The following is a 13,191-nucleotide window of genomic DNA, read 5'->3' as shown; positions in this document are numbered from 1 at the left end:
ACCCGTTACAGACAATGAGTGATCATTTCAATATTGACATTAATGTAAGGACATGCTAGAGATCCAGTTTTATTGTTGAAAAGAGACCAAAAAAAAAAAAAATCTGTGATACATTAATTAAAAAATAAAAATACAAAGACACAGTTCAAGTTTTCTTTTTAACTAAAAAATAGTTGAGGTTTGCTGCAGATCCATTTAAAAATACTATATCCAAGAAAAATACAATGAAACCCTGTTACATGTGTTAAAGGACTTCTTGTCAACATTGTGGTTGTTTTCTGTATTATTTCTCTTTTGAGTTGTAGTTCCCCTTTTATTTTATGCATTTTATTTTGACAATTTGCTAACTATTCTTGTGCAGTGTCTTCCATAAATTCATTGTTATTCATGTAACATCTGTTCATGAATTTCTTTATTACTTTGCACAGCTTTTAGATTACCTTGTGGAGCATATGGATCTTAAAATCCAAGCCTTGGAGGCCAGTGTTCTGTACTTATAGATGTGTTTCCGCATGTATAAGTGTCTGTGTCAAATGATGACACCTGAGTCAAATAACGAGGTCAATAGCAGGACTATGGAGAACTTGACTGGAATCAACCTTTTGATTGCAGGGACACACCCAAAAGTTGCATGACACTGGTTCTCGAAGCTTTAAAGCTGGACCTTCTCTGGATCTGGCCACCTCCACTGCTGGTCCATGTGGCCTTGACACTGTCCTTCAGAGTCTTTTTGACAGCCACTGGACCGTCCGTAAATCCATTTAAAAAAAATTTTTTGTGACCCTGCAAGCCCTGATGTTGCCGTTATCTGAATTTACCCAAAGTTATATTCAGCTATTCTATTCTATTCTATTCTATTCTATTCTATTATAGCCCTGTTGGTGACCATAGATGCCTCTTAGTTAACTCTGTACCTCTTTGGCTTCCAGGCTTTCTGCATAAACTGCATCCCGGTCACCTTCCTTGGCTCTTTTGCATACTTTCATTCCCCCACCACTTTGGGTCCTGATTGCTTTAGACTCTTTCATTGGAAAGCACTGAATAGATGCATGAAGCTGGCGTTGAGAGACTTTGTCTTAATGTTGTGGTTTTGTTCTGTATTTTGTGGGGGGAGTTTATGCGTAGGTTCGGGTTCTTGTTCAAGTTGTTGTTTCTGCTTTGTTTTGATCATTGCCTATTGCTTGTGATTAACAGTTTTTCCACCCAACTCCCTCATTTTCTGCTCCCCCAGAACCTTTCAATTGTCATTTACTCAGTCTTCTGTTTTAATCCTGTAAAATTCCTCCAGGTTCATTTTGTCCTTTTCAGATCCCCCCGTGTGACTCTCGCTTAGTGCTTAATTGTCCTTACTGTTTTTGAATTGGACAACAGTTGCTCTTATGCATTCTTCTTCACATTCAGTTTATATTCTGCTCTAATACTTTAGAGTTCTTTGCTTTCACCATGAACCTGCCTGCCTCCTGCCTGTATTGGTGTTCTACACAGCAAAATCCCACTGTAGAATATGAACCTGGGCATCTCGCCTTTCTGTGATTGATCAGAATAAAACAGGTAGAAGTCAGATTGATGCGTTAGTAGAAATAATCAAATTGAAGCAAAGATAAGGAGAGATTTTCACCCTTGCAGTTTAACATCGGTATACTGTTTAGCGTTGTTCAGTATTTACCTGTTTTCAATTTTAGGACAGCGTGTTTATGATGTTGAGGCTAACAGTATAATTGGACATTTTTCAGGGAGAGTGAACAGCATGTTTGGTCAACTGAGTGAAGGACCTGAATCTTGAAAGGGTAAAAGAGGACATCAGTGTTAGATAATACAGGGACATACAGCACATAGGGGGAAGGGACACATCTGTCGCCTTTCATGGTTGATTTGTTGGATACGTCAAAGCCAAACACAGCAACAAAACCAAGAAGTATTTATATCCATTTATCTCAGTGGATACCAAAAATGTTTCTAATTAATCATGGTTTCTTACTCTCCATTCAGTGTCTGACTAGATCTCATCAGAAGATTGCAAAGTATAGAAGTCTAGAGTCACATAAGTATTTTGGCATTGAAATTTGTTTATTTGTCTTCTTATTGTTATTAGTATTATTTTATATCTGTGAAGCCACCATGCATCTTTTTATTTTGTTTTAACTGAGTTTTTAATCCTTGTACATTTAAAATTTGCAATTTATCTTTCCTAGGTTTTAGGTCCTGAAAACAACTCACCATGATAATATTATCAGAAAAGTTATATTGGTTCCATAATATTTTAATAATCTTGTCTACAAACATTTAATGAAAAAAAAAACCCTCCTACCTTCATAAGTCAGTTAAATTCAATTTCTTTATTCAGCACCAATTCACGATAAATGTCATCTTAAGGCACTTTGCAAAACAAAACAGTCCAAATTATGCATTGAATTAATGTTAAATATTCAAATCAGCAAAAGCACACAGACAGAATAAAATTCAATTGCACACTTTTCAGTTTGATCCTATGACATAGTGTAGTGAGGTTCTGTTGTTTTTCTTTCTTTTGTTTTTTAACCAGTTGAGGGGAAACAAACATTTCCCTCTAAGAAAACCCAACCAACATCAACTCATTGATTTTGCAGCAGTGTTTTGTCCACACACAGACAACAGACAGCTTAGCAAAGAATCTATTTTAAATTGGATCTTTAGAGTCTGTTGTTAGCAGCCTGCAATTTCTTCACTTGAATCTAAAAAGAACACTAAAAATCCCACAAGTTGGCAGACCTAAACTAACATTAAACTATCAGCTTTCCATATTTGAAGACCTTGGTTATTTTAGAAAAAATGGGTAAAAACCTAAGACATCTGCAAATTTTCATTATGCTTTTTGTCAGTTGTACATACAGTTTGGATTTACCTGAGCCAATTTAGCACATGTATAAGTTTGATCTAAAGCATTCCATTTTAACATTTGTTGTCCTGCTGGAAGGAAAAAACTCAAGACTTTTGCAGTCTGATTTTGTCTAGGCCTGCCCTGTATCTATCTACCTACTTTCAGCTATCTATAAAATATGACCAGCTTCTTTCTCCATACTGTTAAAAGACATTCCCACAGCATGGTCCTGCCACTGCCATGCTTAGTGGTGGGATGAAGGTGATTCAATGACAATGCAAAGACCAAAAATTAAGTCTCAGTTTCACATATTCCTGTGCACCATCTTCCTCTACATGGCTTTATGCAAACCTTAAACTGAATTTTTGAATGCCCTTCTTCTTACCACCTTAAATAAAGGTCGGCTTTGTGGACTAGCCGACTACTATCACTACCAGCTGGGACGTAAATTGCTGCAGCTCCACTACAGTTTCCATGAACCCTTTTAGTCTCCTTTAACATGTTGTAAGTAGTCTATTTCTATCGCTAAAGGGCCTTTGACTGTCAGAGCTATCACCGCAGTTAATAACAGTCACATTTTGTGCCAGAAAAATAGCCCCACGCCTCCAAAACAGGTTGTAATTTATTCCCCACACACCATTGGTCACACAGATCGATGCGCGCTCGCGGCGCTGCGCGGCGACGCGCCCGCTCTGCTGAGCATCGTTTCGAGGGGACGAGAGCAGAGCCCGAGCCTGAACTGAACCACACACCGAGCGTCCGCCGAATGTTTGCTTCTTCCCACTGCCAATGCACACCCCTCACATTCCTATGTCCGCCAGTTGACACACTGAACTTGAAGGACCAGGCTTCCAACCCTGCCGGGATTCAGGCGTCCTAAAGCGGGCGGCTTGTTTTTCAGGTAAGCCTCTCCCTCTTCTCTCCCCTCTTGTCCTCTCTTTCTGTCTCTTCTCCTTCGGTGATCGTGGTTCCAACTGTATTCGCGCGTTGGTCGAAGGGGAGCGGATAATAACGGGACGCGGATTTGATTTTACGGTTGCTGTCCGTAGTGCTGAAAGGGCATCGACACTTTGTAGTAAAAGCCCAATACGGCACCACTCTATGGCCTCACGGTAAAAAGGCAGGTCGCATGACTTCGCTCTTTGAATGTTATAAGGTGGCTCTTTCTGCAGACTACACAAGGATGCCGCGAGCGTGTCAATGGGAGGGCAGAATAACAACGCTGCAGATGATTTTGCAAAGTCTTACTCATTTTGACAATGGCTGACCCACTCCAATGGATGTTTCCAAGCTGCGCTGTAGAGTATGATACCTCCTCTAGGGACGGTGTGTTTTACTGTTGTTAAGGTCTTTGTCTCACCTTATCTTTCCTCATCTTTCCATTGCAAACATCCAATCAATGCAATCTCTAATTACAATTACAATGTTTCTGTTTCAGACTAACGCAGAAAACGAGTCCATATGAAACAGTGGCCCATACAACATTTATTTTAGGGTGAACTTTTGTCCTGCCCACAGATAACTTTAACCACTGTCTCTATTTACCAAGCAGGGATTTGTATAAAATCATTTTTGACACATTTTCTGAAACAGTGTCATTGAAGCATTGTCAGTTTCCTGTATTTATAAGATATATCATGTTTTTTTTATTGTCTTGAATTCATAATTTCCATATCTTTGTAACTTCATGTCCTTTGCAAGAGATACTGGAAAAAGTCCCAGAGTAATGTACTCATATGTATGAAGTAATGCACTGCTGCCCCTTCCCCACCTGTTGTTCTGCACTGCTGTTCATCTTGCTAAGGCTCCTGCACATTTCCCTAACACTAAATGAGTAAAATGGACCCCTTTCCTGAGTTGGGGTTAAACATCATTTAGCTAAGTAAGAGCAAAATTTGCAACAAACTGCAGACTGGCTACCCGAGCAGATAACACAACTAATTAACCGGTTCATATTAGCTAGAGATGTACCGATCCAATATTTATATCTGGATCAGTCCCGATAAAAAAAAAAAAAAGATAGATCAGCTATCGTGATAATGCGTCCGATAAATGAGGACAGATCTATTCAGTCTATTTCTATTCTTTGTGCTCTGAGACAGGTCATGCTATTTATTTTACATTATGTTTAGAATAACTAATTGCACTTTCTGAATCATTAAAAAAAAGGATTGTTGCTGTTAATTTTTTGCATGTTTGACCAAGGTAGTCAGCCTATTGTTTTTGTCAGTTGCTTTATAATTTGTTTTGACACTCGCTGCTAACACATTTTGACAAATTGCACTGGCTGAACAAATTAAAGTTGTGTTGTTTTAAAATTTTTGACCTAAAGCATGTGAAGCTGTTGGTATATTTAAGAGTGCTCTAATGGTGCAGTTATAAAATAAATTTGTCATTTAATACATTAATGTGTTTCCTTTTTCTTTCTTTCTTTATAAGATCTGCTTTTGCCGATGCTGAACCTCAGATATATGTATCAGTATCAAAAGTGAAAAAAGTGGATTGGTACATCCTTAATATTAGCTCGCTATTCTTGTGTTTACTTGTTCCAAACAACATATTGATTCTACAAACTGGGCTTTTTTTATTTTATTTTAGCAACTGTAAAAAGATGGAATGCTTTGCTGTTTTAAATACAAGTTCTTATCATGGTATGTGATTTTGTGCAAACACCGTGAAATTGGGGCATTTTTACCTCCGGTTATCTCATCTCATATCAGCCAGTGCCTAGAACTATATGAGTTGCCAATGTTTGAGGGTCTTCACCTTCACAATTCATGTTAAAATGTCAAATGTGTTGAAACATGATCCAGCCCACTAGCATTGTTTATGATTCCCGTCTTGCCAAAGGTAAGCACGAGTCACGTTTGGTCGGCTGCTGCTGCATTGTTTCTCTGATGGGCCAAAATATCCCTCTCTGCCTACAACAGGAGCTCCTGACATTTCCCGTGGCAGATTTACTCAAAGGATCATGGCACAGACCAACATCAGCGGGCAGGGGACCAACGGGGTGGCGGATGAATCCCCCAACATGATAGTGTACAGAAAGGTAAGACTGGCGCTATTTTTAGCTCACTCTTGTGTGAGCATGCATGACTCTCTGGAATCAATTTTGCTTGATAATGAGATGTGGCATAGAAACTGCAGATACTTGTGTCAGAATATAAGACATAGGAGATGTTGTTGTAGTTGTGTGAATATGGAAATCCAGAAATATATAACATACTTGTCTCAATGTAGAGTTGTCTCATTGTGATTTTCTTTTTGCGAGTTAGCTAATGAAGTAAAGGTTTCATACATCTTAAATTTTGTTTGAAATGTATGTTGAAGAATCTCTGTGCACAGTAGAAAACTCTAGTTCAGTTTGGCCAGTTATAGTTTTTGATAACATTCAGTCCAGATTTCTTAAAAACTGTGAATTCACCCTTTAATTAAGCATGAATGTGGAATCTCAAGTCAGACTTCGAATTGGGCATCATTTGCCAGCGGTGAAATGTACTCTATATCATTACAGTGCTGCCGCTCTTTACAAGGAGGGGTTCACTCACAGAGCCTCCCCCCTAGACAGACTGGTGCCCTAAGTAGTCTGCTATATTTCTAAAATAAAAAAAAAACTGAATCTGCATGTATTATATTGCCAGCAGTTGCCTATATATCAGAATCATTGGATATTATTGGACGATGTCTTTTCCCCTTGTTATGCTGACATTAAGAGAACATAAAGGAAGTCAAAGGGAATTAAAACAATTCTTATTACACTGAAAGTCATGTATTTCTTCACTGTTAAATATGTTGCTACATTAGGTAATTAAAAGTAGCAGAGAGAGCGAAATGGCCTCACTGCTGAGACACCTTAATCTGGCACTGCTCCAACATTGAGCAAATTAATGAGATTTTAATCTGCATGGAAGATAACATTTGTTTACTCAAACCATGACAGCCAAATGTAGTTGCTTTATTTATATATATTTAGGAGATTATTTACACTACTTCTTGAAGGCGTTTGCATGTTTGCAATTTTTCTCCCTGCTGTACAAAAGCTGTAAAGCTAGATTTAAGATTAACCTACAAATAAGCCATTTAGAAAATTGCTTTTGCTTTAACCGGGAGGGGTTTTAGTTCCCTAGTGGCATTGCCTTTGTGTGATGGTTGGAATTTTTTTTCCTTATCTCCTAATGTAAACCATGCTGTGTATTGGCAAATAAAAGCCAATGCCAATGGATTAGAGCTGATGGCGACCTGTGAATGTATTGAATACTAGCAGGAGTGGTTGTGTATGAAGATATACTGTAATTGCCTGTTTTACTTCACTTTTAGATGGTCCAATGTGGTGATCATTTGGTCCCTTTACTTGTGGGTGACTCAAGCAATGATTGGATTTCTTTCTTTCTATTTTCTCATCCAAAAATGCTCCCACACAATGGAAAGAGGATGCACTTAGCATGATAATATAGACTGACAGGCTTTTTGTTTTTTATGGCACTCACACTGCGTTAAGCAATCTCTATGCCAGTGTGGGACAAGAAGTGTTGCTGTGTTTGTCTCAATAGCAACACTTGCTGTTTTAGAGGTCAAAAGTTTCAGAAGCTAGATTTGAGGAGACTGGTTTGATGGAATTAGTTTAGTCAGTAAAGCCTCTATCGGAAGACTGTTGTTACAATTTGCTTTAGCCTAACAGTACACACTACTAAAATATACAAAGTCATGAGGCTCTGACTGCATCCTGAAAGAATATCGACTTGAGGTCCAGATATATAGTTACATGTTATGTTTCTTATTTTGTCTACCTATTCATCTGCCTTATTTTAATTGTGCAGTTGAGTCTATGGAATTACATGTACAAAGAAGCAAAATTGAGGCTAACCCTGTATAATAAGACTGCTATTGAATTTTATATTATTTTTTTAATTATAGTTTTGCAAAATATTAAATTAAAAAAAAATCTAACATTTTTTCAGACTGACAAAATAGAGCAGAAACTATAGTATATATATATATATATATATATATATATATATATATATATAGTCAGATAGTCAGCAACTGTCTAATCTGATATCCCTAAATAAAACCTATTGCGACCAGTAAACTTCAGAAGTCACCTGATTAGAAAACAGTTTCGCAGCGTATAATTTAATCTCCATATTTTTCCAACTAAGACCTCAGAGGTTTTTAGTGAACATGCGTAAACAAACAGCATCACGAACAACAGCAGAGAGATGACATCTAGGAAGAAGTCCGTGGCATCTCTGGAGGACCTGCACCTAAGGTGAAAGAATCTGTTGATAAGACAACCAGTAATTAATCACGGCACAAATTTGTCCTTTAAGGAAGAGTGACAGAAAGTGGTTGGTAAAAGAAAGCCTTTTTTCCCCTTAAAATATTCTGTTGTTCAGGTCACATGTAGAGATGATGACAAACATGTGGAAGAAGGTGTTCTGGTCACACATGACTAACATGTAACTATGTAACCAATCCGAATGTTTTGCGTGGCAGAAAAATAACACTGCAGATCACACTGAGCACACCATATGCTCTAAGAATCCTGCTATGGGGAAGATTTTTTTTTCTCAGCAGCAACAGGAAAGCTGGTCAGTGTTGATAGGAAGATAAACGGAGCAAAACACAGGGTAATCCAGTAAGAAAACCTTTTAGATGCCTCTAAAGACTTGAGGCTTTAGAGGCTGGAGTTTCTAGTAAGCCACCCAGTAAGACTACAAGCCTAATCTTAAAATAGATTTATTTTTTTTTATTATTATGGTTTCTCAATATTAAAAAACATGTAATTGTATTGCTATCACTGAATAATGCAGTATTATCCCAGTGCCACCAGTGTTCAAGAGCTCTACCATCACTGTCACTAAACTGGGCATTAGATGTGGGCCGTGAAAGTCCATCCAACTGACTGGATTTGTCCATGGTAATTCAGAGCATACACGCATGACACTGAAATTTTAATAACCTACCAAATATTTCATTAATGCATTCCTTTGTTTTTGTAAAATGTCAAACTTATGCTGTGATGACATTTGCTATTTGACATATTGTGCAGAAGTGTATATCAAAGCATATTCATGTGCTGGAATGGCCCCAATTGAAGTTCTTACACTAAAACCGACTATGACTTTTAAGCAAGACTTGAAAATGGTCATTTCTTGATGCTCTACATCCATTTTAACTGAGCTTAAGCCATACTGCAAAGAAGAATGGGGAAAAATTTCAGTCACTGGATGATGGTCCCCGATATCCCAAAAGCTTTGCTGGTCCTACAAAGTTTAAACTCAGAGAGGGCTGAATGCATGTGCATTCCACGCTTTTTAGAGGTAATCTACTTAATAATTCGATGACATCTGAAGGCAGTAAAGTGCACTGCATTTTATTTAGGTACTTTAGATTAAAGAGGGCTAAAAATAAGCAAGCATCCAAATTTTTATTACATAAAATGCCAATAAAATGCATTAAAGTTTGCTGCTATTACTAGATTGAAAATTAATAAATTCTAGGGGTGTGATTTCTTTTGAAAGTCTCTGTGTTATGCCTGGTGCAACAACATAACACCAGTTAAGCTGAAACCTCCATCTGTCAAGTCATCAAGTTAACGCTGTCAACTTTAGTTGCACTATGCTGCAAGTGACTGAAGGCAATTATATTGACATAAAAATTGTCACAATTATCTCAACTGATTGCAAAACTATATAATAATAGTGACGGATTCAACTGTTGCATTTTTATCTTTTTTTGTACAAGTTTGGGGGAACAATAATTGTTTTAGAACAATCCATTCACTGTAAGTCTGTTGTCCTCCTTAACGCATACATACAAATGGCCACCGCTCGGTGTCCCACCCGACACAACAGACTGAAAGACATTAAGCACACAATCATAATACTGGAGTGGGCTTAACTGAAACTGCAATTGGACGAACACTCTCTGCAGACACGCGGAGGCTGCCAAGATGAACAGGTGCTCTGAAGACTTTTCAGATGGAGATAGCTTGGCAGAGGTGATGCAACCCACAATGAGATGAGGTGAATTCTCAAGTGGGAAACACACTTCCAGGGTCCTGTTTTGCTGCTCAGACCTCCAGCACATCAATATCATAAGTACGCACTGAAAATGCTGCAAGAAACATTGATAGAGAGCAACGAGCCACATCTACTATGTATCTGGTGATGTGTGAATACAGCATAGTAGCGGATGTGTTATGTAATACGAGCAGAGGGAGCTATATGGTCGAGGACAGCAGATAGTGGTTTGATAGTCTTTCCACAGGGAGCATAACTATATCCGTTCACTTTCTCAGTCTTTCTTTCTCTCCCTCCCTGCTTTGTCCATTCCTCTACTCCTGTCATTAATGTCTAATGAACATTGATATGTGGGGGTGGGCATGTGTGTGTGTGTGTGTGTGTGTACTTGGATGTTGACCTGCTTGCAGAGGAGATGAGTGCACAGATGCCAGTATGCATCGAGGACAAATGAGAATTGCTTGAATGCACATAAGCAGTCTGAAAAAAAAAACAAGTGGTACAGATAAATAAACAAATACGGCTTTGAGATGAATCTGTCTTTGAAGAACTGGCAATTCTGAAAAATTAATCGCTCAACAGTGTTAAGTGAAACGATAAACTTGAAGTCCCCCAAATTTTTAGAAGAAAAAAATGCCAAAATAATTTGCATTGACTGGATTTAATACCTGAATATATGATGCTGTTCCCCATTATTTACAATTTAAAGCCTCTTTTAATGTTAAGTCATGCCAAGTTGTGCTCTTTATGGGTCGTTTTATGTGAGTGCCATAAATAACGCTGCAATGTGTGTGAGTGCTGTATGTAGGGCGAATGTTGCTAAGAGAGAGTTGTGAATTTTTTATGCAAGCCTAAAACAGCTTTGGTTCACAGCCACTCAGCATGAAGCAGGAACATCTTCTCTCACTTTGTGCGTGCATCTGTGATTATGTTTGTGTCTTTGCATGTATGTGTCTGTGTGAGCACACGTGTGCATTTGTAATCAAGTACAGGAAGTTTGTAACGTTCTAATTATCAGATTCTTTTTGCAGAGTACCTGCCTGGTTTTTTTGGCTTGTCAGTTTTGGTTGCAAAAGTAAAAACCTGAGATGATTCTGGATGTTAAATCTTCTAAAATCGATTATTTACCTATTTGTTGTCAAATGTTGCTATTACTAGAAATGTAATACAATACTTTTAACAACATTTCAGCCAACGGTTTCTCAGATATAAGTTAACGTCAATCGACGCTGCTTACACAAAAAGTTAATTTTAGCTCTTGGGAAAAGCATTATCCAAAGACTCAAAACAAAACAGAATAGATTATTAGATTTGGCGTATTTTTTGCAGTAAATTAGAATTTGATCATCCTCAGTGGCTTGCTAACTGACAGCTGAGACATCAGCCCATTCTTACTTACATCTGAGCTGCCGTAGGGTATCCAGTAATTGGTCCTCCAGCTGCCAGTTTGGATTCTATATTTGTCCAGAGCCATTAATCCTGCACGTGCCGTATTTATTAGTCTTGCTCTATTTTCTCCCAGTAAAAACACAGCATATTATATGTTTTTAATTTTGTAGTTAGTAGACACAGTTGAGTAGTGTCTTGCATTATCTATAACTCATTTGAGTTAAAAACGTAAGCAGAAAAGTTAAATGGAAAAAAAGAGGAAAATATCTATTACATAATTTAATAAAAAAAACTTTAATATTTTATTTTTGAAAACCATACCAACAAAAGGCAAACACAGTTCAATATAAGTTCAAAACAAAACAATTATATTGTCTTCAGAGTAGCTTTAAGAATGCCATTAATAATTTGAAGAAAGACATGTCTCAAGAATTATATGTTGAAACTTATTCCAAATATGTGGCATAAATAACTTCTATGTTGGATATATATATTTTCCTTGTTCCAGAATCTGTTGAAATCTGTCAAAAGTTGCTCGTCTTCTATGCGTTTCACAAACGGGAGTTTTTCAGGTTGATTCCTGTGAGTCTTGTGAAGCCAGTGACCCAGATACACACAAAGCATAATCGAGTATTTCTCTGTAGCCTTTGTTTAAATGTATTGTATTTTGTATTTTGTGAAATGCTTTGGAAACTCCTATTTCAATACCCTTCTGTGTTTTATAGCATTGTGAGAAAATACACTAATGGATAGCATTTTTAAAGAACTTGCTGTCTGTTTTATTGTTCAGCTAATAACTATGCCTGAAGGAGTAGATAATACTTGTGCTGGACAATTAACCTTGTTAAATAATGAAATAAATGAACAATGTTTTTTTTAGGCCTGATGTTAACAAAATACACAGCCTTACTCATCTCATTATTGTGACTTTTTGTTTCACTCCTTTGCAATAATTGGTGTAAAATTAACCAGTCCCCAAGGGATATATGCCTCAAATCATCAGCATGTTGTGTAGTCATGCCATTGCTTCCACTTTACATGAACAAATAAAATGCGACACGTTATGGTTGTACTGTTAATGTTGCATCATTTTCAATATTTCATTTTCTGTGCAGAGGTTATGAAAAAATCCAGCTATGTACCTCTGCTTTCAGACCGTCCTCTGTTCAAAAAACTGCCTTTAATGTAATAAATTAATAAAAACATGATCATTGTTCTAATTATTTCTGTCTGCCAATAGTTATTTAGATAACTGTTTCACAGATATAAATGTGATGTGATTGCTGTATCCTTTTTTTTTGCAGCTCAGTTTGTCAAACTGTACTGACTTGTGTTTTTAAGCTACCAAACTGAGACAATCAAGAGCGTCATCTTAACGTCGAGACCAGTTCCTTTTTTCTATTTATATAAATTACCTTGGGATAGATATAGGTAGGCAAGGGGTAACTTTTATGAAGACTACATAACGATTTATTCAGCAACATTATCACTAGTAATAGATAGTACCACTAGTTATGAAAGACTAAAGCTAAATATTGGTGCTTGAGGAAAAAAAAGAAAATAACACAAACACAATCCTATAAAATATGTTTATATCACTACAGATTTGTTTAAATTTTGTGTTATGTTGTGATTTTTTATTTTTATTTTTGCATATGTGTGTATTGTGAGTCTGGTACCATTATTTTCCAATTTGTGTGTTCAAAGCTGAGCGATTGCAAGCATTTACAACATTTAGCTACAATAGATATAGAAAGTTAAAGTAACAAACGTGTTCATGTTTTTATGATTAGATTTGAACTGTTGCCCCATCAGTGAGTGTAAGTAATGAGGCACTGAACAAACAGAGAAGACAAACCGAGTCATAAATTGATTTGTCAATTGATTAGGTTAATGTGTAAAAGAGATTGTTTTGCATAG

General features: G+C 37.1%; 1 protein-coding gene across 2 annotated transcripts in view; it reads left to right on the top strand.

The window, feature by feature from the left end:
* The first annotated feature begins 3,534 nt into the window (after positions 1-3,534).
* rgs7a (regulator of G protein signaling 7a) overlaps positions 3,535-13,191 on the top strand; it is a 56,491-nt gene continuing 46,834 nt past the window's right edge. For both annotated transcript variants that reach the window (XM_028007671.1, XM_028007672.1), the window contains exons 1-2: positions 3,535-3,758; positions 5,788-5,906. In XM_028007671.1, coding sequence (XP_027863472.1) covers positions 5,829-5,906 — 78 coding nt within the window. In that variant the 5' untranslated portion in view covers positions 3,535-3,758; positions 5,788-5,828. The remainder of the gene's footprint in view (positions 3,759-5,787; positions 5,907-13,191) is intronic.

This window comes from Xiphophorus couchianus, chromosome 22, assembly GCF_001444195.1.
Source record: "Xiphophorus couchianus chromosome 22, X_couchianus-1.0, whole genome shotgun sequence".
NCBI classification, from domain to species: Eukaryota; Metazoa; Chordata; class Actinopteri; order Cyprinodontiformes; family Poeciliidae; genus Xiphophorus; species Xiphophorus couchianus.
Note: the sequence above shows the minus strand (reverse complement) of the source record. Positions and strands in the feature narration are given on the sequence as shown.